General features: G+C 41.9%; 1 protein-coding gene across 4 annotated transcripts in view; it reads right to left on the reverse strand.

Moving 5' to 3' along the window:
- The window catches only part of CNTNAP5 (contactin associated protein family member 5), an 805,732-nt gene that overhangs the window by 27,536 nt on the left and 753,233 nt on the right, over window positions 1-24,963 (reverse strand). For all 4 annotated transcript variants that reach the window (XM_011285200.4, XM_011285199.4, XM_045033599.1 and 1 more), the window contains one exon: window positions 19,835-19,922. In XM_011285200.4, the coding sequence (XP_011283502.3) occupies window positions 19,835-19,922 (88 nt within the window). The remainder of the gene's footprint in view (window positions 1-19,834; window positions 19,923-24,963) is intronic.

The raw sequence follows: 24,963 nt of genomic DNA on the forward strand, positions 1-24,963 counted from the left end.
CTACAAAGGGGCCACAATCGTTGACACTCTTTCACTGAGACATAGGCTCTCTCCCCTCCCTCTGAACATGAGTTGACCTGTGACTGCTTTGATCCATGGAACACATTGCAAATGACCCCTCTTCCAGTCCCAGGACTAACTTTCAAGAGGACTGGCACCTTCTGCCTTGGGGGATTGGAGCCCCAATCTACCATATAAGAAGCCCTACTGCCCTGTTAGGGAGATCATGTGGACAGACCTTGAGACTAAGTGGAGGAAGAGAAGGGCTCAGTTGAGCTCAGTCTTCTAGATGTCCCTTACAAACTACCACACTTGGGAATAAATACATCTCAGATCCTGCAGACTGGCCCAGCTGTTAGCCAGATATCATCACAGACTCTAGTTAACTCTGTAAAAAGCTAAGAAATCCACCAGGCAAGCTCTGCCCAAACTCCTGACCCACAGAATCATGAGATATTTTAAAGTAGTTGTTGGATTGGGGTGCCTGGGTGGTTCAGTCGGTTAAGCATCTGACTTTGACTCAGGTCATGATCTCCTGGTCTATGAGTTTAAGCCTTGCATCAGGCTCTGTGATGACAGCCCAGAGCATGGAGCCTGCTTCAGATTCTGTCTCTCTCTCTCTCTCTCTCTCTCTCTCTGCCCCTCCCCTGCTCACATTCTATCTCCCTATCTCAAAAATAAACATTATAAAATGTAAAAAAATAAAATAGTTATTGGATTAAACTACTGAATTATGGGATAGTTTCATACCCAGAAATAGATGGTTAAGATTCTACCTCCTCCTTGGTATCAGAATTAAATATAATCATGAAGATAAAGCTCGTAGCTTATGGTCTGGCACACAGCAAATGCCCAACATGTTTACCTTCTATATTATCCTCTAAGATCCCATACACCTGTCTGCAGAAGGACATTCCCCATCCAATGCAGATCTCTATCATGTGCCCACCACCTCAGAACTAAGTTTTCTAATTAGCCTCTTTAAGCTGATATTTTACTTTGATTCCACTATTTCATTACTCCTTCACTCTTCATGTACTAATTTTTTTTTACTAAGATCTCAAGCTCTGTAAAATGGGGTTTATATTTTATTTGCTGTGTGTTAAAAACTGTATGGCATCGTGGAATAAATATGATCCCTGGAGCCAGGCAAATCTGGCTTGCATAACACTTTAGCCAATTAATGAATGGGAGGTTGAGCTTTCTAGTTTGAATTTCCCCCAAAGGAGACTCCAAGGAAAGCATTGGAGTATCAGTACTTTATTTGGGAAGTGAAGAAAAACAGTGGTAGGCTGGGGGAGAAGATAAAAGCAGGAAGGAAACTGGGAATGTGTGCATTATCATCCCGACCAGAGGCCAACTAGAACTTGATCCTCCTGGGAAAACTCTAATAGAAAAAGGGGAACACACACCCCCACATCAGATTTATCCCAACTGGTGGCAAAGAGCTGGAATATTTATACACTAGCTCATGTTATCATTGACTGAGACTTTTCCCCAGCAGGCATTAAACCCCCGGCCTGCCTGGCCTGCTTAGTATAGGGGCAAAACATGAGTTAGTAGCCAGAGAAAATGCTCAGCAAAATGATTTCAGGTGATAGAAACTGTAAATGAGCTGGCATTAAAATGGACCAGGCAACTTACTGAACCTTAATTTCCCCATCTCTCAAATTAGGATAAAAATAACTCATCCAAAAAAGGATTATACTTTAGGAATATTATTCTTACACTCTGCGAGTATTAGGAGTAATGCTCCCAAAGTCCTGTCCTTGTGAAATTCACAGATACCACAGAATAAAGTTGGGTAAATAGCTGATATCAATAGATGATAGTTGCCTGGAACTCATTCAATTAAAAATAACAGCACACAACTCTCTTTAAAGTAGTTACTCCAGTCATCCTGGAAACAGTGAAGATAACAGTGGAGATACTACTGTCTTATTTTAAACCACTCAAATACTTTGATAAAAGCAAAATGCATATGCCAAGTCAATGGAAAAAACCTTGTGTGAAATAATGATAATAGAAAGCACCTGCTGCCATTTTTATCCCAGCAATTATTGGCATTAGCAGTAACAGATAAGAGTATTTGCATTTTAATTTGATCAATAAACACCAGCCATGTCATACAAGGGGCACTTCAGTCTATGACTGCAAAAATACCCCACACTATGATAAATATAATACCATGGCTTAGAAAAGAGCTCTCTAGATAGAGAAGACAAAATGGTGTATTTAAGAATTTCATCTCCTTCCTGATTAAAACCATATCTGGCGTTGTATCACATTATAGAAAATCAATCAAACAAACAAATATCCCTGACTTTTCAGGATCTGGACCTGCCTACATCTCATCCCATTATCACCGACTTTGTTCGTGGTGCTGCAGAACTACATCTCTGCGAGGGGACACCTCCGCCAGAGAGTCAAGATAGGTAAAAAAGAGAGCTACAAGGCATGGGGTTTCCCATCTGCAGAGTTTTCTTGCCAGCATGAATTTTAAAGGACTTCTTCCTAGTGTTTCCATTTCAGATTCCCCTTCTGCAACAGTGGCTCCCTCTAGCATCGGAATATCAGCTAGTCACTGTGTGCTAAGCACTGTGGATGCAGATACATTGTGCACACATACTCTTACGCATACAATTATTTAGTCATCAAAACAATTCTGATAGTAATGGTTATTCCTACTTTCCAGATAGGTAACCCGAGGTCTAGATAAAATAAGGAAATGGCGAGGGTCTCAAGCAACCAGTATTTGAGCCAAGCTGGAGCCAAGCTTCAGGCTCGGCCTGTCCGATGTCAGAATTCATGTTCTCGTGTTGTACAATTTGTTCAAACTTCACTGTACGCGGCTCCTCGGACAAGTCCCTGCCTGATGATTAATAAACAGCTCACTCCCGAATGAGAGGTACAGACCTAGAAATACGATCTGTCAGTGTCTGTGGAAGCCCTGAACAGAGTGCTCATGACCACTGAGCTGTCCAAGGACAAGAGGTGAAAATCCGAATTCAGTGCTTTTCAATGTTGCTGGCATGTTAAAATGCAAGCTGCAATTGCCAATCACCTGGATGTGACTCGTAGAATTCTAGAGGTTTCGGCGTCATAGCCCAGGGAAAGACATATGTGCTTACTTTAATTATTTGATATTTGAGGCTTAGGAGGATAAGATATGGTAGTATGTTTGCCTGCTCCAGAATACACACAGGTAGGGTCCTCAGAAAATCAAACAGCAGTCATCTTTATTTTTTTTTAATTAAAAAAATACGTTTATTAGGCTAATCTTATGTCTAATACAGAATTTGGATATCAATTTCTCTTTTCAGGGTTATTTAAGGCTTTAAAATCAGAGGCAAATCTTTTTTTTTTTTAATCTTCCTTTGCCCCATATAAAAATTTTCACTTTTTCCTTTGTTGGTTTCTTTTTTTTTCTTAATGTTTATTTATTTTTGACAGAGAGAGAGAGACAGAGCATGAGCAGGGGAGGGGCAGAGAGAGAGAGAGGGAGACACAGAATATGAAGCAGGCTCCAGGCTCTGAGCTGTCAGCACAGAGCCCAATGCAGGGCTCGAACCCACAAACTGTGAGATCATGACCTGAGCCGAAGTCGGACGCTCAACCGACTGGGCCACCCAGGCGCCCCTACTTTCATGGTTTCTGTCTATGTTCACATTGCAGGAGTCCTCTTTAAAGGCCTGGTTACAATTCAGGATTGCATCAATTTCCCCTGTTTGCCTAACCCTTGGGTATGATGGCTTTCCAAAGACAGCAATTCCACTCCTAAATATCTATCAAAGAAAACTGAAAACAGGTATTCTGTAGATACATGTACACGCATGTTCCCAGCAGCACTATTTGCAGTGGCCAAAAGGTGAAAATGGCTGAATATCCACCAGCAGATAAAGAGACAAACAAAAGCAGTATATCCATACAATGGAATACTATTAAATCACGAAAAGGAATTCATATTATAATGTTGCTGAGCCTCAAAAACTATGCTAGGTGAAAACAAGCAAAGCAAGCAAGACACCAAAGGTTGTAAACTGTATGATTCTACTATGTGAAATATCCTGAATAGGTAAATCAATAGATACAGAAAGCAGATTAGGACTTGCCTAGAGAAGGTGGGGAGGGGGCAATGAGGAGTGACTGCTAATTGGTTTAGGGTCCCCTTTACGGTGATTTTTGAGAACTGTATGTCAGTAATGGTTGCACAACATTGTGAATATACTAAATATTACTGAATTGTACCCTTTAAAATGGCTAATTATATGTTATAGAATTTTATTTATTAAAAAAAATTAACGTTTATTCATTTTTGAGAGACAGACAATGCAAGCGGGGGAGGGGCAGACAGAGAGGGAGACACAGCATCCAAAGCAGGCTCCAGGCTCCAAGCTGTCAGCCCAGAGCCTGATGCAGAGCTCGAACTCATGAACCTTGAGATCATGACCTGAGCCAAAGTTGGCCACTCAACCCACTGAGCCATCCAGGCCCCCAGGAAGAATTTTATTTTGGTTAAAAAATACAAATAAAGAGAGGGTGCTACCATGGTCTATTGATATGTTTACTTGGCCAGGCTACAATCTACTGTTTCAAACACTAATCCAGGTGTTACTGTGAAGGTATTTCTTAGCTGTGAATGAAATCCATAATCAGTTGACTGGTTACCTTAGATAATCTTCGTGGGTCCGATTCAATCAGCTGCAAGGATTTAAGAGCAAAGTGGCGATTTAAGCTTTGCTGAAGAAGAAATTCCACTGTGCACAACCAATGCCTGAGCATTTCAGCCTGCACCTCCCAGGGGCCCACCCTGCAGACTTCCTAGCTCGTGCCCAGCGTCCATGCTCCTGTAAACCCACTCTATGCGAGAAGTCTCAATATAGTACCTCCTACAGTTAGGCTTACTGGCTGAACCCTGACTGATAGGAGTGGGTTCTAAATTTGGAATATTTGGTATCCAAAAGCCTTCTGTTCTCTCTCAGCCAACTCTGTGGAAATCCCTTCAGAAAGAGAAATCCTAAAGAAAGAGAAAATAGCTCGAAACCGTGTACTTTAGAACTTTAACTGCCCATAGTTCTTGGAGAAAAGGAAGGCCTACAATCCCGTGGGATTATGACAGGTAGGTGAGGGCAATGCCCACAACTGAGGTCACGGGTGCTCAATAGAAAAATGAAGGAAATACGAGGATTTTCCCCAGAGATAATGAGCCCCACCAACATTCTTTGCCATCATGACTTTCAGAACCTCCCTCCTTCCCAGCAGGAGACTGGAAAAGTCTTGCCTGGGAAATACAGCTATCCCAGGAAGAGTGACCAGAAGACACAGTTGAGTTTCTCTAATTAAAGGCCCGGCTATATCCTTCAGTGTGGTTCCCAATCAACACATGCTCACCATCCATTCTTAAATATGGGCAGAAAGGCCGGGATCACTAGAACTCTGAGGAAATCCTCTACTAGCAATGAAGGAGATCAAGTGACATAACAGAGAGTAAACAACTTGGGACAAAGTAACTATGCAGAGATAAGCACAACACAGGGACACACACATACACACATACACACACAGACTAATATACTCAGAGTAATAAGAAAAAACTCCATGTTGAAACCCCATATTAGTCTGCAAGAGCTAAGCTTCGCATGTATAAAAATTTCCATTCAGTGGCACGGGGGAGGCTCAGTTGGTTGAGCCTCTGACTTTGGCTCAGGTCATGATCTCATGGTTCGTGGGTATGAGCCCCACATCAGGTTCTGTGCTGACAGCTCGGAGCCTGGAGCCTGCTTTGGATTCTGTGTTTCCCTCTCTCTCTCTGCAACTCCTCCGCCCATGCTATGTCTCTCTCTCAAAAAAATAAACAAGTATTAAAAAAAAAAACATACCACTCAGACCTCAGGAGAACCGCTGTAGCAATAACCAAGGCCCCCACACCTTCTACTACATGGCAAAGTAACGTCCACAGGCCCCAAGATAAGGTGAGCCCCTATTGGAATGTCAGATGTACACAAGCTTTTCCATCCGGAGACTAAGAGCAGCTCATGCTACGTGCATTTGACACCGATGTGTTTGCAAGGTGCCTCTAATGGAAAGACCCCACTGCTTGGCATAGCTAGAAATGATATGCTCATAAACAAGGTCCTGACCCTCCACCCAGGACAGGAGGGGAACAGTATCCTGGCTACAGATGGTTTACTTTGGATTCCTCCTTTCTCTGGGCTCCTAATGCCCTTAGAATCCAATTTCCATGAGTTAGAGATTAATCGTTGTGCAATTACTGCTTGTGTGCACTTTTATGTCCCCACTCAGGCCACTGGATTTTCAAGGGCAGAAGCGACCTCACACCTTCTCCAGGCCTCTCTGCACACAGAGCTGCCGTGATCAGCACCACAGCAGGGGCTGGTAAAATGCTAGTCAGGAGGCTGATTGGTTCATTGTCACTTCTTCTCCAGCCTTACTTGGGTCAGCCTATAATACACCTGCTGGGATGGTGACCTTTGGGCTTGGCTGGGACTGCAAAAAAACGGGAGACCTGGTTGCTCATGTGGCATCCAAACCCTGGAATCTGGTTCCACCAAACTATTCAAAACCCCTCAACTAAGCATGGCTCAGAGTGACTGACTGTCCAGGGTTGTCCAGGATCGTTTCAGTTTTAGCACTGATAATCCCTCGTCCCTAGCAATCCTCCAGTCTCCCGCAGACGAGAGTGGTTGTTCACCCTAGCACAGATTATAAAATCAGGAAGACGAACACAGGCGTTTTCCTCCTGCATTGAAAGCAGGCACTCTATCTGCCATACACTGATCAAAAGAACTGTATTGTAAAATACATATGGAGAGCCAACACGGCACAAAGGCATGTGCTGTGACATGGGTGTGATAAGAATATGGATAGCAAAAGTCCCTGCTTTCAAAGACCACAGGCTTCCCCAGGGAAACTGTACATACACAGATAAGAAATACAAGCCTGCGAATGGCGAGCTAACTCAGGATGGGGAGAGATGCCTCGTGCAGAAGTGGACCGATGTGGATATCGCCACACTGAGAAGGATCCAGGCTGGACTTTTCCACCATAATCCAGTCTGTGGCTCTTTGCCCTGTCCTTGAGGATCGGGGTTTCACAAATGCAGAAGCAGCTGAGCAGGCCTGGAGTGCTGGCTTAAAAGGAGCATGTAATGTATCAGCTTTATAATCCATTGTGAGGGGTGCCTCAAGTTAGTAAGTCTGAGCTCAGGCCTCACCAGAATGGACTGATTTCCCTCTGCAATGACTGGCCAATGCCACAACTGTGCTGCCCCCCCCCCACTCTCGTGCTCCTTTCCAGTCCACCTTATACTTCTACCCATCTACCCAGTGAATTACCCAAATGCCCCAATTCCTACTTCATGAAGGTCACCTGCACCTGCTCCCCTGTCTTATTGCTGTCCCCTGGTCCAGACTCTTGTCCTTTCCTGCTTGGAGGGCAGACATCTACTTCCTGTTGCTAGCACTCCATCTTTGCCTTCTTCCTGCTGCCTTATTTGGTTTTACCCGCTCCTTCCCAGAATGCATCCCATCTGTTGAGACCACCTCTGTGCTTCAACGGTAGAGTCAGGGTGATGTCTTCTATGACACTGCTCTGAATCAGGCCAGCTGGAAATGGTCTCTCCCTGAAGAATCCTCGAGACACTTATCAAAATTACTCATATTGTAATCATTAAAAAAAAAAACTATCTTACCTACATAGATTTGTGTTTGATCATTTTAGGAGCAATGATCCCTAGGCTACCCCTCTTTAAAATATTCTTAGTTTCACTTAAAATCTTGCCTTGTACAGATTAAGTGCTCAAAAGCTGTGCATTGAATTAATTACCCGGGAATAATGCTAGGGAGTAATCTTTAGAATTCTAAACATTTATATAACATTAATATTTTAAGAGTGGAATGCCCTGTGCAAAGCTTATATTCTATAGAAGTATTTTGGAAAAGGCAAGGAAATAGATAGGAAAGCTAACGCATACATCCAAGTCTTGGGTAGATTCCAACGGGTAGTGATTCGTTTTAAGGGATCAACGTAAGACATTTTTAAGGTGGAAAATTGACTTATTTATCCTTCCCCCTGGGAAGCAGGCAATGCGACTCTTCCTCAAACCTAAGGTAGAGAACACTGGTGTATTAGCTATGGGTGTCAAGTCCTGACACTGATCAGTTGGGAATAATCCTTGTGGAAGTGAAATGGAAAAAAATGCAGGGATTCAGAGCAAATCTCTCCTAGAGGTGGATAGCCCATAATCACTCCTAAGTGTAAATTAACTTCATGCTATTTTAACCTGTTTTAATACTCCATTTATTATCCTTAATGGCATCTTCCAAAAATAAAACCCATGGAGACTACGTGAGTAACCAGGGCCACACAACCCTCCCTGTGGCCTGACTTTCTCTCCTCTCCATGAGGCAACATCTAGAATTCTAATGCATGTCTGTTGCCCTTTTCTCTTTCAGCTTCTAACCAGGTGCATGCTTCTGTCCCCAGCAGCATGGGAGAGGTAGCTGAGCTGCTGCTGCAGAGTTCATTACTCCATTACCCTGTCAACACTGACACTTATAACATTGTCCCAGATCCCCCAGGCCAAGGGTAAACAAGTCGATAGCAGTGCCATTGGCAAGGAAAAGTGATACCAGCTGAAGAAAATCAATAGGCAGGATGGTTGTATGATCTTATTAACAATAGCTGCTGTTTTCAAATATCACCATATGCCAGACCCTTTACACACATTCCCTCTTATCTTCATCACAAATCAATACAGCAAGCATTACTACTACTTTACAGATGAGGAAACCGGGCTCAGAGAGGTGCAGTTAGTAGCAACACAGCTAATAAGTGACTGTTACAGGACTTAAGCCCCATGCTGTCTGATTCCAAACCTGTTAATTTTCCACCTCACAGCAAGGCACCACTGTAAGGAAGAAACAGAGTGTACAGGGAGGCTGGAGATCCCCCTCCAAGATCAAGCTACGGCAAATTGAGCAGTAAGGCACTGAGCCCATACAACTAATACATATCATCCATTGTTTGTCCTTCAAGGAACACTTAATATGTGCCTCCTGACAGAGTAGCAAGGAAGTAAAACCATCAAGTCCCGTCTTGGGAACTTCATGACTCCCCCCATACTGCGAACGGGAGAGGGATGGAGATGGCGACAACCTTTTGAACGATCAGACTGGATCCCAAACTTTTAAGCATAGTTGATCCACTAATTCAGCTCAACTGCTGAGAATGTAAATGTGAATACTATCGGGTAGGTTTGGCTGGGTTTAACTCTTAATTCTTTTTTTTTTTAATTTTTTTTTCAACGTTTATTTATTTTTGGGACAGAGAGAGACAGAGCATGAATGGGGGAGGGGCAGAGAGAGAGGGAGACACAGAATCGGAAGCAGGCTCCAGGCTCTGAGCCATCAGCCCAGAGCCTGACGTGGGGCTCGAACTCCCGGACCGCGAGATCGTGACCTGGCTGAAGTCGGACGCTCAACCGACTGTGCCACCCAGGCGCCCCGACTCTTAATTCTTTTAAGATGAATTCATCAGAAACTAAGAACTGGCTATTTACCAAGCATCAACGAGAGTCAAGGTTATAGAATACCATATTCATTGATTCCCCCCCGCCCCTCCGCCCGCCTGCAGGAAGACTGAAATGCAAGCCTTGTTACACTTCCCTCTTCCCTGGAAGATCTCTTTTACGTCTCTTTTATGTCCCTGGATGACATTAGAGTCTGGAGCCATTTTTCAAGAGAAAAGGTGTCGGTTTGGATAACACGGCCTCTTATATCATCATCATCGTCATCATTACTACTATTATTGCAAACATTTATTGACCTTTTTTATGTCAGCATCATGCTAGTCACTTTATCTTCGTTATAACCTAATCTTTCAAATAGGAACAGGCAGTATAATCATAATACATGCCTATCTCTAATTGAGAAAAGTAAAGCTGAGAAAGTTAAGTAATTTGCACAGGTCAGTGAGTCAGCACGGAATCGTGCCTGGAACCCAGGGCTGATCCCAAAGCCTGACTTATGATAAATATGCTACTCTGCTGCCATGATTAAAACCTGCCCCTACATTCTGCTTTTAAGCCCACAACACCTAAAGATGTGAGGCTTGAATTCAAGAGTCCTTAACAGAAAAAAAAAAAAAAAAAGAAGAAGAAGAAGAAGACATGTACACTGTCTGGAATATCTCATGTCATTCCTTAAAACCCAAAATATGGAAGGACCAATTGGGAGCATGAAATCTGGACTCACAGGGTCTGACTTTAAATACCAGGTCTGCCACTTGTTAAGTTTGTGATATGGGGCAAGTCGCTTAACCTCTGTGACTTAGTCTCATCTGTAAAACAGCAAACTCAACCTTCTTGAGTTGCTGTGAGGAAAAAAAAAATGAGTTAACATAAAAACTGAGATCAAGCACAGAGAAGTATATTATTAATTATAAAAATAATTATTAATTAGTATATTATTAATTAGTATATTATTGATTTGTGAGGAAAATGTAGTATTTACCATAGTCTAAAAGAGACACTCTGAACCCTTGAAAACTTTAATAAAACCAAGATCACTCTGAGGACTTTCCTTTGCAAGAGGAAGAATTTCTTTTAAGTTTTTTAATGTTTATTTATTTTTGAGAGAGAGACAGAGAGCGGGTAGGGGAGGAACACAGAGAGAGGGAGACACAGAATCCGAAGCAGGCTCCAGGCTCTAAGCTGTCAGCACAGAGCCTGATGCAGGACTCGAACCCATGAACCATGAGATCATGACCTAAGCCAAAGTCAGATGCTTAACCGACTGAACCACCCAGTCACCCCGCAAGAGGAAGAGTTTTAAAGTAAGAGGGAACTTTATAACAGGGAGAGTCTGTTGATTTGATTGGAGTATCTATATGGCCTAGTAAACTGCATGGTCCATAACAACACTCAGTTTTGTATGATAAAAATTGTTTGAACTTTTATTAATAACAATCATGTCAGGAGGATTCTGGTAGACTCCAGGAAACATGCTTTGCTAACAAAGCTAGGCAAAGGTACTTCCTTGAAAGGGCCACCCCTCTTTCAAATAGATTAGAAACAGCTCCTCGGAGCTGAGGAAGGTCTACTTTTGGAAACAATGTATCTCAAATACCTTCCTTTCATTCATTTATTACCTACTAGTTTAGACAGAGCAAGCGATCGCATTGAACGAGTAACAAAGGGGCATGTGGTTCAAAGTGAATTTTTGCTCTTACAAGAAAGACTTGACTTTTTGCAGAGCAGCACAGAGCATGGAGTAGGTCTGGGTTCTTATCATGGATTCATTTCAAACACAAAATAAAATTGCATTTCAAATCAGAAGATAACGCACATTCCTTTTGCATGAGGTGAAATGAAATCATCTGTGGAAATTCTCTATGGGGAATAAAGGCCATCCATTGTTTTTAAAAGAAACAGTAGCCAATTCTATATAGCCAAGTTGCAGTTCAATATTGGCTATCTTGAAAATACAAAGGATACAGTGTGCATATTTAAGAAATTGGTATGATTACTGCCATCTGATGTTTCGGGATGCTTGAAAGCACATCAGTCACTTCGTGAGATCAGATAAGTTAATGAATCTGAAATATCTTATGACTCAGAGAAACACTATCACTTAAAGAAATTCCTGGATGCAGTCTGAGACAATAATACACATTCTCAGAAGTCAGAAAAGGATTGTGGTTTGCAATCTTTCTATTCACTGAGGAACTAGGAATGAACAGACACTAAGTAAACATTTAAGAAACCTATGCTTTCAGAATGAATGAATGAATGAGTGAATGGAATGAATACTTGCTTCAAAGTGAATACTTCCTCAAAGGAGTCTCTTGGGAAGCTATAAACTTGTCCCAAGGAAGGTAACATGCATGCATTTCCTTTTTAAATGTTTTTATGTATGTATGTATGTATGTATGTATGTATGTATGTATGTATTTGAGAGAGGAGAGAGAACCAGTAGGGAGGCACAAAGAGAGATGGGGACAGAGGATCCAAAGCAGGCTCTGTGCTGAAGCACAGAGCTCAACACGGGGCTTGAAGTCACAAACCGCGAGATCATGACCTGCGCCAAAGTGGGACGTGGAACCTACTGAGCCCCCCCACCTCCTGGTAACATGCATGTCTTAAAAGAGCATCTCTCTCAATTAATACCTTTTCTGTTGTGACGCATTAGGACTGTCAATGCCCACAAGCACCATACAGTTACCCAAATCGTGTGCAACTTCTAGCCTTTCCTGTGTAACTGAATCTCCTCTCTCCTGCTTCCACAAAGCAGAAAGCACCTATGAAAAAGGCAGGGGCATTATTCAATTATTGTTGATTTTTCCTCCTCACATTCCATCGCGCGTTCTGGGAAGAGTACCTCTGCCTCCTTTTGAGAAGATACCATTTCCCTATTCTCAGCAAATGTGGTTAATACTGCGTTGACCCCTTCACCCCCTCTAGGGCCATAGCGGACTGCTTTGTATTCAGGAACGGCCACTCAGTGTATTCTAGTGACTTGGACATTGTAGTCATCTAGGATGGTCACCTGACACAAATTGATCCTTTGAGATTCAATCCAGGACTTTCTTTGGAAATTGTAGAAGTCAAAGGCTTTCTTTCTACCAGAGGGGCTGAAATGGTAGTATTTGAGCCCAGGGTTGCTGAGTCTACCTTTGTTCCTCTTGAAATTATGCCTGAGAATGAAGCCCCAGAGAAATGTAACCAGAGTCAAAAGTGGAGCCAGAAACAGATAGAGTGACAAAGACTGAATCACGGTCACATCTGAGCTTCTGAATCCAGCTGTGCCTGAAGCAAAGCCTACACTCAGAACCCTCCATTTTTACCAACTATTATATTCTCCACTGTCACCGCCGCTTAGGCTGGTATGAACTCAACTTGCCCTTGAACGGCCCTAACCGATAGTGAGTGACACTCATATTTTCAGCCAACACCATGGTTCAGAACTTCTCACTCAGAACATGTCTGTGTGCCTTTTCAGAAGTTACCTTTATAGCTGCCTTTCCGGAGTCTTAAAACAGAACAAAACATCAGTTCTTTATGTTGCCACAATCTTAAACTGCTTAAACCAACATTTATTGAGTGTGTGCTAAATGCCAAATGCTTTGTATACAGGGTCTCGCATAATCCGTACACAGCTCTGTGAATTCAATGAATCAAGTATCATCAGCCTCATTTTACGGATGAGGCACAGGAGACAGATTGGGAAACTCCCCCACGGTCACATGACAGCAATTACAGGACCAAATACATGTCACTTTGTCCCTAAAAAGCTGAGCTTCTTACTTTGTTAATTTGGATTCTCACTTTAATATCAACTGTACCAGATGAGTCATAAGGAGCCCCAACTGTACGAAATCAAAACAAAATGAAGGTGTATGCAGTCTTCCAAAATGAGTTCTTTGAAGCACCCACCTTTCATTTATATGCATAAATTCTGCTTTGCTTTCTAAAAATGGCAGCCATAATGCACTTCTACAATATGCTTGAGAGAAATTTACCATAACACCAAGCAGGGCATTCATTCAACAATGGTCTGATGTTGCAGAAGACACACAGTAGGCTTAAAGTTCAAAAGTGAGGGATTTGGATGACGTCAAGAACCCTGCTCTATACACACAATCAAAACCCACTTCATTTTAATAGACTAAAAGCATCTGTAGGTGCTCACAGCTAGCCCTGCAATTTCCAGATTAGCTCAGTTTTATGCAGGTTAAGAAGGAATTCTTTCAATTTCTATATGGCTTCTTAGGACCAAGTGAACTTTGAAGCTAGGTGGGCAAACAGGCATTAGAGCACAAGAATAATGTCTCTGCCAGGTGTGAGCTTTGCGCTTCAAAATCGGCAAATAGGCAGGGTATTAGCAAACGCTGTCTGCATAAACAAACAATCCTATAAGCGTGCCCTGAGTGCAAGTCTGTTATTATCTATGCAGAATCTGGTGGCTACAGTTTAAAGGCAGTGCTTTGATTTCTTTCCACTTAAACTTTCACATTTTTCCATATCTTAAAAAGGAGCTACTTCCTAAATCTGGAGTGCAGTGGAGAAGGCTCTTCTCAGCGGGCACCCGGGTGGTTCAGGCAGTTGAGCATCTCACTCTTGATTTCAGCTCAGGTCATTATCCCAGGGTTGTAGGATTGAGCCCTGTGCCAGGCTCTGCACTGAGCATAGAGCCTGCTTAGGATTCTTCCTCTCCCTCTTCCCCTAGTCCCTGCTCACTCTCTCTCTAAAATAAAATAAAATAAAATAAGATGAGATAAAATAAAATAAAATAAAATAAAATAGACTTTTTAAAAAGGTAAATAATAATTACAGTTCCTTAATTATTACTTGTACCCAAAATAGTTTTTTTAAATGTTACAATCAAATTTAATGACATATCCTGGTGCAGCAAATTTGGGGAAACCTGGACCAGAAAAAAAAAAATAATTAAAACAAAACCAAAATCAAAACAGACAGTTTCTCTTAGAAGTGTAAAGATATTTAAAAAAAATAATGTTTGTTTATTTTTGAGAGAGAGAGAGAGACAGAGCACAAGCAGGGCAGGGGCAGAGAGAGGGAGATAGAATCTGAAGCAGGGTCCAGGCTCCAAGCTGTCAGCACAGAGCCTGATGTAGGGCTTGAACCCAGGAACCACAAGATCATAAGCTGAGCTAAAGTCGGATGCTTAATCAAGTGAATCACCCAGATGCCCCGAGAAGTGTAAAGGTTTTTGAATTCCTAAATCTGTCTGAATGTCCACACTCTCATGCCCAGGCCAAGTTGGAGAGAAACTTAGAAGTACAGAGATAAGTCACACTATTTGAACCTAAAGAAAGCATTTCTATATTTTCTAAAGAATGAAGCTATTTTCCAGAATGAGATGATACTGTCCAAAAGGATGAGGTGTTTAAGTACACACTTGTTTTTCCTTTTTTAATGTTAATTTCTCTTAAACCCATTGATGCAATAGTACCCAAGCTAAAAAAAAAAAGGTCTCCCTTAAAAGTCCAACGGTGTCAGTAAACCGAGGCATAAACCTAGCAACATTCCATGACTTCCCAGAGGTGAGCGCCTGCGATGCAGGTTTTAATGTCAACAATTATATCTGTTATTTTCATGGACTAGTTCTTGCATCACAGGAATTCTCAGGAAAGTGTTTTACTCATCATGGTATAAATATTGCACATACCATGGAGCACCACGGTCGGTACAGATTATGTACTAAATCATTATCCTCTAGAATGGTCAATTGGTCCTTCCTCTTACAGAAAGAAAATGAAAACAACAACAACAACAAAAAAAAACAAACTTGTTCTTGTATCACAATGGAATGCTATTAGTGGCACTAAAGAAAACTGAGGCAATAGATTTATTACCTTGTTTGCTCTGGGTATCTACTCTGAAAAATGCTTGCACATCTTTGCTTTAGAGTTGAAAATGTCCAACAGAGTGCCAGGCTCTTCTAAAACTGTGGAGTAGGGTTTCATTTGTCATCAATGTCACTTACCCATTTCCACACCATCTCTACCCAAACCCTCTATCCCTGCACCATGCTCTTTCTGATGCATTAGCCTTAATTCCAAAGAGTAGCCACAATTAGTGTCCTTAATGATGAAGTTTATGTTCACATCCTCTCCCTCACCACCAGCTAGAGACTTCTCATAGGCCAGAAGCATTGAAGTTAAATGGGAGTCCTGTCTATCATAGCAATTTGGATGGGGAGAGAGACCAGAAGGCAGGAGTGTCCAACACTTAGCACAATGAAGAAACTTTACTGAGTATTATTTTTCAACCGTAACCAAGCTCTTTCCAGTCTTTCCTCACAAAGTATCCAAAACAAAATGAGAAAGTATCCCTCAATGATTTAGTACCTTTATTTGAAGTTTCACCTTTTTAGTCTTATGTATTACAGGTTTAATTCCAAAGACAGGAAGACCACAGGAACATCCTACATGGTTAACAAGATTAATGAGGTGATGCTGTTTAAACACGTGGATGTTTCTAGAGTTTCTACTGCACAAATCAGGTGCTATGAAAAACAACTTGAGTTTTGTCATCATTCAGCTCTAATTCTCTTTCCTCCCAAGGTTCTTCTTATTTGTTTGCAGTGAGGATTATATGACTCTAGATACATTTATGGAGCATAGAACATGTAGCATACTAGATATTCTAAAAAGTAATTCTGCTTCATTAATACCAACAAACATACCTTTACTATGTCACTGAGCTTGGGGAACAAAGAAGAATCCTAAGTTTTGGGGGGATGGGAGGACACAACCAAGTTGGTGAGCTATAAACCAACATTTGGGTTGTATCATGGGAAAATACCTGCACCATCCCGGAGAAGAACAGAAATCTAAGCTTTGAGCCTTTGCCACGTGAAGACATTGAACCTGAGACTCTCACATGAAGCTTTAGTGACAAGTAGACTAGAAAAGAATATCACCTCACAGCAAAGGGAATACACATAAAACCTTCCCATTTCTACTGTGGCTCTCAATTGAAAAATAAGCAACAAAAGTAACAGTAGCATGACCTACTATGATATTAACAGGAGCAGCATTTCTGCTGATACTTCAGTCACAGGCTTGCTCCCATTCAGGCCTGCAGCTCAAATTTATAGTCACTGTCTTTTTGGAAAAAAAAAAGTGAGAACTTGAAATAATCCTAAATTGGTAGCACCTTCTGGCACCTGGCAGAAGAAAGTACAAATCTTGCCTGGACGAAAGCTTCCCAATTTTTGATCAAGGTTCCAACACATTAATTTCAACAAAATATGCATGCACGTGCACACACACATGAGAGAATAGGAATCATATGAAAAAAATAGGAAAACAATTACAGATTTAGACCCCTACATACTTCAGATATTGGGATTGCCAGAGGCAAAATATATATGTGTGTGTGTGTGTGTGTGTGTGTGTGTGTGTGTGTGTATTGGCTATTGAACAGAGCTATGTTCAATAGTTATTAACATAATAATTAAAGACATAAAAATATAGGAACAAAAAAAAGAGTGAGAAAAACAAACTAAATAAACAGATATGTTTGAAAAAGAACAAAACATTATTTTTTGAAATAAAGACATAATTTATGAAAAATGTTTCATTGAATGGGTTTAATGAGATATTAGGGAGAGATGAAGAAAGAATTAGTGAATTTAAAGATAAAATTGAATATACTGCCCAGAATTCAAGATAGACAAAAAATAATACTTATTACAAAAGTATAGTAAGAAACATGAAGATAGAAAATCAAAGACTTATCTAGTGCAGGTCTAAAATAATTGAAAAGAGAGAATAAGAATGAAGCCCAATTTCACATGCTGAGAATTTCCGAGAACTAACCCATAGATATATGGGTAAATAGGACATATGAACCAGATACACAGATAACATGAGAACCTAACAGATACAAACAGGAAACAAACACATCGAATGAGATACTTAACAATAATAAATCTACACCCAGATGCAAGGTAATCAAACTACAAAACACCAAAATAAAAGAGATCATCTTAATTTTTTTTAACGTTTTTTATTTATTTTTGGGACAGAGAGAGACAGAGCATGAACGGGGGAGGGGCAGAGAGAGAGGGAGACACAGAATCAGAAACAGGCTCCAGGCTCTGAACCATCAGCCCAGAGCCCGACGCGGGGCTCGAACCCACGGACCGTGAGATCGTGACCTGGCTGAAGTCGGACGCTTAACCGACTGTGCCACCCAGGCGCCCCAAAAGAGATCATCTTAAAAGTAGCTTGTGGGTATTGGGGCTCAGGGTGGTCAGAGCACTTTCAAAGGTGGGACAGACTGACAGCCACCTTTTCAACAGTAACAGTAAAAGACAGAAGACTGCACGGATGTGCTGGTAAGGGTTTAAAACTTGCTCCCCAGCAGCAGAGAAGCCCTGTAGCATTTCTGATTTCCATGAACAGTCTGAGTTTAGCCTATTTCAGCCTGAACTGTAACATCACTGAATGCAAAATTGGGCACAAGATGTATCTAACAGTCTCTTAGGAGCTTGTGTGAGCTGGCTCCATCACATACCTAAATAATTCTTTCAATAACAGAGGGGAAATGCCCTTCATTATTGACTTGTATGTCTAGCAAAATTATCTTCCCAGAACAAAAGGTGAAATAAAGTCCTTTATCAGATGAGGGGACACTTCTACAACATAAATTCATAAGGATGTACTTCAGAAAGAAGGAAATCAAACCTGTTAATACGTAGAAAGTTGGAGGAGTGAGGAACAAGTCAAATAGTGACTGCCTCGGTAAATCAAAAAAGTATCTACATAAAATAATTATTATTACAGGAGGTAGGATGGAAATGAGAAAACAAACAACCAACAAAATTCAATCTAGAAGTCGGTCAGTGTTGACTGCCTCCTTTGACTGCCATTTTGCAGACTAAAATTGACATTTCTCAGACCCAACTGCATTTGGGTTTCTGGACACATATTATGCTCTGGAAATTAAATAAGTTTATGGATTTGGACGGCTGCAGTTAGAAAGGTGTCATTTTTATGCTTTTTCAGCTGTTTCTATTGGCAAGCAAACTCATGGTTACATGCCGTGTCTTCTACCATCACTTTTCAGAGATCTTTTCCTGCCTCCTGGGGAGGACTACTCCAGGACTGGGGCCTCAGTGGCCTCTGGACTCTAGCATCTCATCAGTGATGGCCTCAGAGTTAGCAGCTTCCCATAAATCCACTTGGGACGGCTGATGAGTCATTCCAAAAGACTGCAACAAGAATCTACCAACAATGGAAGGGGTGCCGCCATTATGCAAGTAACTCATTTCTGGCGTTAAATGCATTCCTGTTTGAAATGCCTTAAAAGTTGAATGAACAGAAAATAAGGAAGCAGAAACAAATCCAACCATACGAAAATGTAGACAAGCTTACATTTGCCAATTTATAACACAAAGCTGGCCAGATTGGATAAAGTACAAAATTCAGCCTTGTGTTCTGCACAAGATCATACAGAGGCTTAAAGTGAAAGGAAAATTAAAGAGTATGTTTATCGTGATGAGCATGGAGAAAGGTACAGAATTGCTGAATGTACACCTGTAAGGGATATAATACTATATGTTCACCATACTTGAGTTTAATAAAAAAAGGAAAAAGGAAAAAAAAGAAAGAAAAATTGAAAGGAAATACACGAGAAGGGACAGGCCATGCAAATACTAACTAAAGGAAAAGTGCATCAGCTATATTAATAATAGACAAAGATTTAAGCACAGAGATAATGTTAAAAAGACCACTTCAGTATGAAAAAAAATGTTCATCAAGTTATAAAAATTCCAATCTTACATGTACCTCATAAAGACACTCAAGGCATAGAAGATGAAATTTCACAGAATCTCTGGTAGAAAACAAAAGAAAATCCACCATTATGAGAGGAGATTTCAATCCTCTTTCAGTTGGTGGTGAATTAATAAAGGGACTGAGCATCTGAGCAATCCACTAATTGGGTAGGTCAAATACTTAATTTTGGTAAGTAAACATTAAGAAAATATAAGTAAAAAACAAACATTGAGAATTAATTAATAGAACATAAGTAAACATTATCTTACTTAATTTCTATGTTACTTTGCCTTACCCAGTATTCCATAAAGTAGGTATAAATGCCAGCTCCCAACCCTGCCACATATGCCTGAGCAACTCCCCTACCAGAAATCTCGGTTCTAGATCTTATCTATGGTGAGCCAGAGGCTCCAGATTTGAATCACTAACCTGCCTGATGGAAATTATTTGTTTCTTCATTTATTTCAACGAAGCCCACCGGAAAAGAAAGGATGAGAAAACAAACCTGTGACTTTGCCCAAGGTGAGTGACCGTATGGCCCTGAATTCGACTTCTGGGGAAAAGTTGTAACTGAGTCGCAGGTGCTGATCTACCTGCAGGAAAACAGAAGACAAACGTGCATCAGCAGAGGTCTGCACAGAAAGGGCAGAACGCCCTCCCATCTGCAAAAAGTTTGGAAACACACACTGAGCAGACCCCTCTTTGGGATTTTTGTCTCTGGAGAGATGAGAAACGTCTCGCTAATTCTCCCACAATGCACGTAAAATAACTTTTTCTTCCCTCTTGGTTAAATAAAGGCCTTCACACAAGTCTTCTCCCTGGGAAATTCTGTACAGCTTTTGACAGGTATTTATCTTCCCACTGAAATTTTCTCACCAAGTTCTTTGTTGCAAACAAGGAAACAAATGAAGCCTTCTTGGGAACGTGCTGTGCACGCCTGCCATTACACAGAAAGCCCATACTCATTCCCCAATTCCCCCTTTCTCCTCATTTGGTCTTTAGGGCCACCACTGATCCCTTTGCTACAATAATTCTGCCTTGGTCTCACTCAGGTGTGGACTGCAGGATTTTGCACAGCAAATCTTTCAGGGTGACAGAAAGTTAGACCATGGGGAGGAGAGACTCACTGAATGGTCACCACCAACAGGAAGACCCCATAACCCCGCTTCATAGGGGTGAACAAAAGCCACCACTGGGATTTCCAGGACTTTTTTTGCACCATAATCCTTTAGGGGACTCTCCTTTTCTGATCCAGTTCCATCTCCTTCCCTGCCCCTCATTCTGAGGCAATGTTACCCATCCATTCTTACATTCTCAGCCTTTCTGGTCTAGTTTTCCCAGGATCTACGCTGCACATTCACGATGCTGTGCCTACAAAGGATCCTTTTTATCTTACAGTTTCATGTGGAAGGAAAAGGAGACTAAGACCCCTGCAAGCTGTGTGCCCAGCCCCGCTCTTCCCTTGGGGAGCAGCTGACCCAGGGGTGGTACTCGATTCTCCCAGATCCCATGGCCACGACTATCCCTCCACAAATGAACCCTCCTCCAGGAACCTCTAGGTCCTGCGGTGGTTTCCACTGTGAGAGAAGTCACCGGCTGTGACTGTGGCTCATGGTTACATGCTTTATTACTATTTAATTTGTGAAATTAGACTGGAATCATATTTGCTATTTATTGAACTCTTGGTATGTATGAGACATCATATTGAAGCAGCTTTCAAAATACACGCCTCCCTAGAATACCGTGAGACAGGCATTATTACCCCTGTTATACAGACTGAGGAGATGATGTCCTAGAGATCCATAACTTGGGCAGGGCCAGACAGTGTCACAAAGCAGTGTCCCACTGTCATGTGGCCCACCTGTCACTCTCTATGGGGTTTGCTTTCCTTGTCCATCCCTCTCTAGATAGGGATTGTAGACAATCACTGTCTGTTTAATTTCTGGCTTTCTACAAAACTCATTCAACACATGTTTGAATATCTACTATATGTCAAACACTGTTCTAAGTGCTCCCAGAGGCTACCTCCTCCAGGAAGCTTTCCTTGATGCCTTGGCTAGATTGGTTGACACTCTTTTCTGTCCTCATGGTGTCTTTTTTTTTTCTGCCTCTAACTTTGCATTTTAAGTGCTGCATTATATTGGGGCGCCTGGGTGGCTCAGTTGGTTAAGCATCTGACTTCGGCTCAGGTCATGATTTCACGGCTGGTGAGTTCGAGCCCCACAATGGGCTCTGTGCTGACAGCGCAGAGCCTGGAGCCTGCTTCGGATGCTGTGTCTCCCTGTCTCTCTGCCCCACCCTTGCTTGCACTCTGTCTATCTCTGTCTCTCAAAAATGAATAAACATTAAAAAAAATTAAGTGCTGCATTATAATGATCTGCTTCTCTCTCCCTCCCTGTCTCCATAAACTGTTGCCTCTTTGAGAATTCATATATCTTACTGATATATGTTTTATGTAGGACCTACTAGAGAAACTGGCAAAGTATCTCCTAACACAGGTTTGCTGAGTGAATGAATAAACATCCTGTATTGATCCCTTTTCTATCTTGAAGCTATGAGGACAGAGTCGGTCACAGCACCAGGATGTCTCTCACTGCCTGGAAGCTCCTTCAGCTTTAGGTACAACCTAGGGTTTTAGTCCTCATGGTCCCCATCCGTAGTCTGATTAATACCCATGGGTTCAGATTCAGTCTTTGTCTCTAGGAATGTTTTCTTCCTGCCCCACTTCAGAGCTCTCCCCTGCCTCTTCCACTGGCTAAAACTGCCCCCTCCAGCAGGTGCAGGGGGCCTCCCCTTATGTGCTCTTGTCCAGGTTGGAGAGGAGGTTAAAGTGGGTGGAATTTCCAGCTGAGTGGAGAAGGGTGGAAAGATTCGTAGCACTGAAGGTGGAGCTGAGATTGCCCTTGCTTCTGCCCCTCACCTCCTCCCCGGGCTCCCCAGGGTCAGCTTCCCATGCAAGTTGTCCCTAAACCTTGACAGGCCCATGCCCAGATGTCACACTTGGGAGAGCTCACTGGTCAAGTACGTGAGTCCTCCCTATCCTGCTATTCTGTTTTGGGGAACTTACCTGGTGGTTAGCACTTAAACCAGGTGACTAATGAAGGAGAGGCAGTGAATGACAATCAAAGGGGTTTTTCGGAAAAGATGAGTATTTGTAAAGGTTCAGAGAGGAAGGAAGATGGCTCACAGGATACCTGGGGCTCCTGGTGGACTATGGAGAGCTGGGGATGGGCTCCAGCCCTGACATGGGATGTGGGCACCTGAGCAGTAGTACTGGTTCAGCTACTGGGTCACCGATTGGAAAAACAGCCAACTCATAGGACAGAAGCACACACATAAAAAAGAGGGGTGCCCCACAGATACTTATTTTAGGGCTTCATCAGTTATAATATGGGCTATTGGAATCATTGAGGGATTCAGTGGGAAATGCATTATTTCATCAGGCTTCCTTTTGTGCATTTTACGGTTTAGCCTTGTGTTTGTGTTTCATTATAATTGGTGAGGTCCTAAGGGGTGAAGCATTGTAGTCCTTTAAAACAGCGGGATGTCTTAAGTTTGTCATCTGGACTACAGAGCCTTGTTGATCTCAGAATTGAGGATACCCAGTGGTCTTGTCAAGTTTTAAGTGAGATGGAAAAAGATGAAAATGGAGCCAACCTTTTCTGAGTACGTCCTACATGCCAGGCTTCATGCTTGGTCTTTCAGTTATGTTCTTTCATCTAATCTTTATGAAAACTGAGCTCAGTTGCATTTGAACCCCACCCCCGCCTGTTTTTATTTTTCTTTTTTAGTACAGCAGTATACTGAAGCTCAGAAAGGTGAGTTATAGTCTAAGATCACATAATGCACGTGGTGGAACAGGAATTCACACTCAAGTTTGTCTCCCCGTAGCGACGCCTTGACCTTGAGATTTTCATCTCTCTAAGGAAGGAACTAACTACTGGGTTTCAAAAGCGCCTGGCACCTCCTTCTTTACAGCTTGTTGAGCTGGCATTTTGGTAAGCTGGCTTAATCCGTTTAATGTCATGGATGCATTTTAAATAAGAACACTGAAGTTCACCTCCACTGCCAGGACATGCTGGTGGGCACCTATACCTTAAAAAAACACTAGCCAAATTATAATTCTCAAATCATCACCAGGAACACTTGCTCTTAATTTCAGGCCCAGCCCCCATGACCTCCTTCTTGGCATCACAAAGAAAGAGAAGAGGAGGAATAGTCACTCAGGGCCTGGGAGGGCATGGAAGAATCTGTTTTTAGGTACAGGATGCCTCTGCTTGGTGGAGTATGGTGATGCCCGCCTGCCCTCTCTCTCAAACAGGTTCTGAGTAAGGCCTACACCCTGCTCCACACGGCCTAAGGGCAGGACTGGTGATGAGTAGGAGCCTACCTTTTTCTGTTTTCACTGAAGAGTTCCACGCAGGGAGGAAGAAGAGATCTAGCTAGGGCAAGAAGGGTGGGGGTGACTGAGAGGCAGGTGTGTTGTGTTCCTGCATCAATAAACTGAGTCCAAGTTCAAAAAAAGTCTAGCTCTAGTTTTTTCTGCTTCCTCAGTGTCTTGGGAACCATATGTTATCAACCAATACATGCTTATTGTTGATTGTTAAACTGATTGGTAGAGATCCTCTTGATGGAGAAGAGAAGGAAATACCTTCTATTGTCCTCCCACTGACCTGTCTGCATCTTTCATTTGTGGAAAGAAATACAGGAAATATAAAAAAGAAAGGAAAAAGGAATCATATATACACATGCCCACCAGAATGTGCCCGTATGTTCCATCAGGACCCCAGTCAAGATATTCACACAAGAAATCTTTATTCCCATCCATTTGATCCTCCAATCTTGCCCCAGCCCGAACTTTCTCCAAAGATGTATCCCCCTATTTCAAGAATAAATTCTAAAGGTAAACTCATTAAATTATAATCACTCAAGGATTGTTTTCATACCATATATTTGACAATTATTCCTGAACTTCTACTCAATCAAGCAAACTAATAGTCAACCTTGACTTCTCCCATAGCCCACACCCAAAAGGGCACACAATGCTACTGATGTTATTTTTCACATCTTTATCTCTGTGGTTCTGCCCACTGCACTAATTGAGGCCCTCATAATCTCTTTCTGGCTGGTCTCTATCTCATAATCAAATGTATATTTCCATGCAGTGACCACAGTGAACCCCCTGAAAATGAAAATCTAACCATGCTACATTCCATGACTAAAATCCCTATGGGAAACCTTCTTCACAGGGTCAATTTGATCTCCCCCACATAGTACATTAAACCCTATGGAATTCATTCATTTCATTTATAAATATTTATTGAGCACCTGATTGACAAAGTGGGAGTTCTATGGTAATGAAAACAGAGAAAAATCCCTGTCCTCTAGGGGAGAGAGAGAGGACAAAAAATTAGATAAATAAATTATACTGAATGTTAGATAGTGTTCAAGCACTGCAGGATAGAAGTCAAGGGGCTAGGTTGTCCATATTAAATAAGGTGATCAAAAATGATGTCATTAAGAATAGTTTAAAAAATTTTTTTAATGTTTATTTATTTTTGACAGAGAGAGAGAGACAGAGCATGAGCAGGGGAGGGGCAGAGAAAGAGGGAGACACAGAATCCGAAGCAGGCT

The sequence above is a fragment of the Felis catus genome, chromosome C1, assembly GCF_018350175.1.
Source record: "Felis catus isolate Fca126 chromosome C1, F.catus_Fca126_mat1.0, whole genome shotgun sequence".
Lineage (NCBI taxonomy): Eukaryota > Metazoa > Chordata > Mammalia > Carnivora > Felidae > Felis > Felis catus.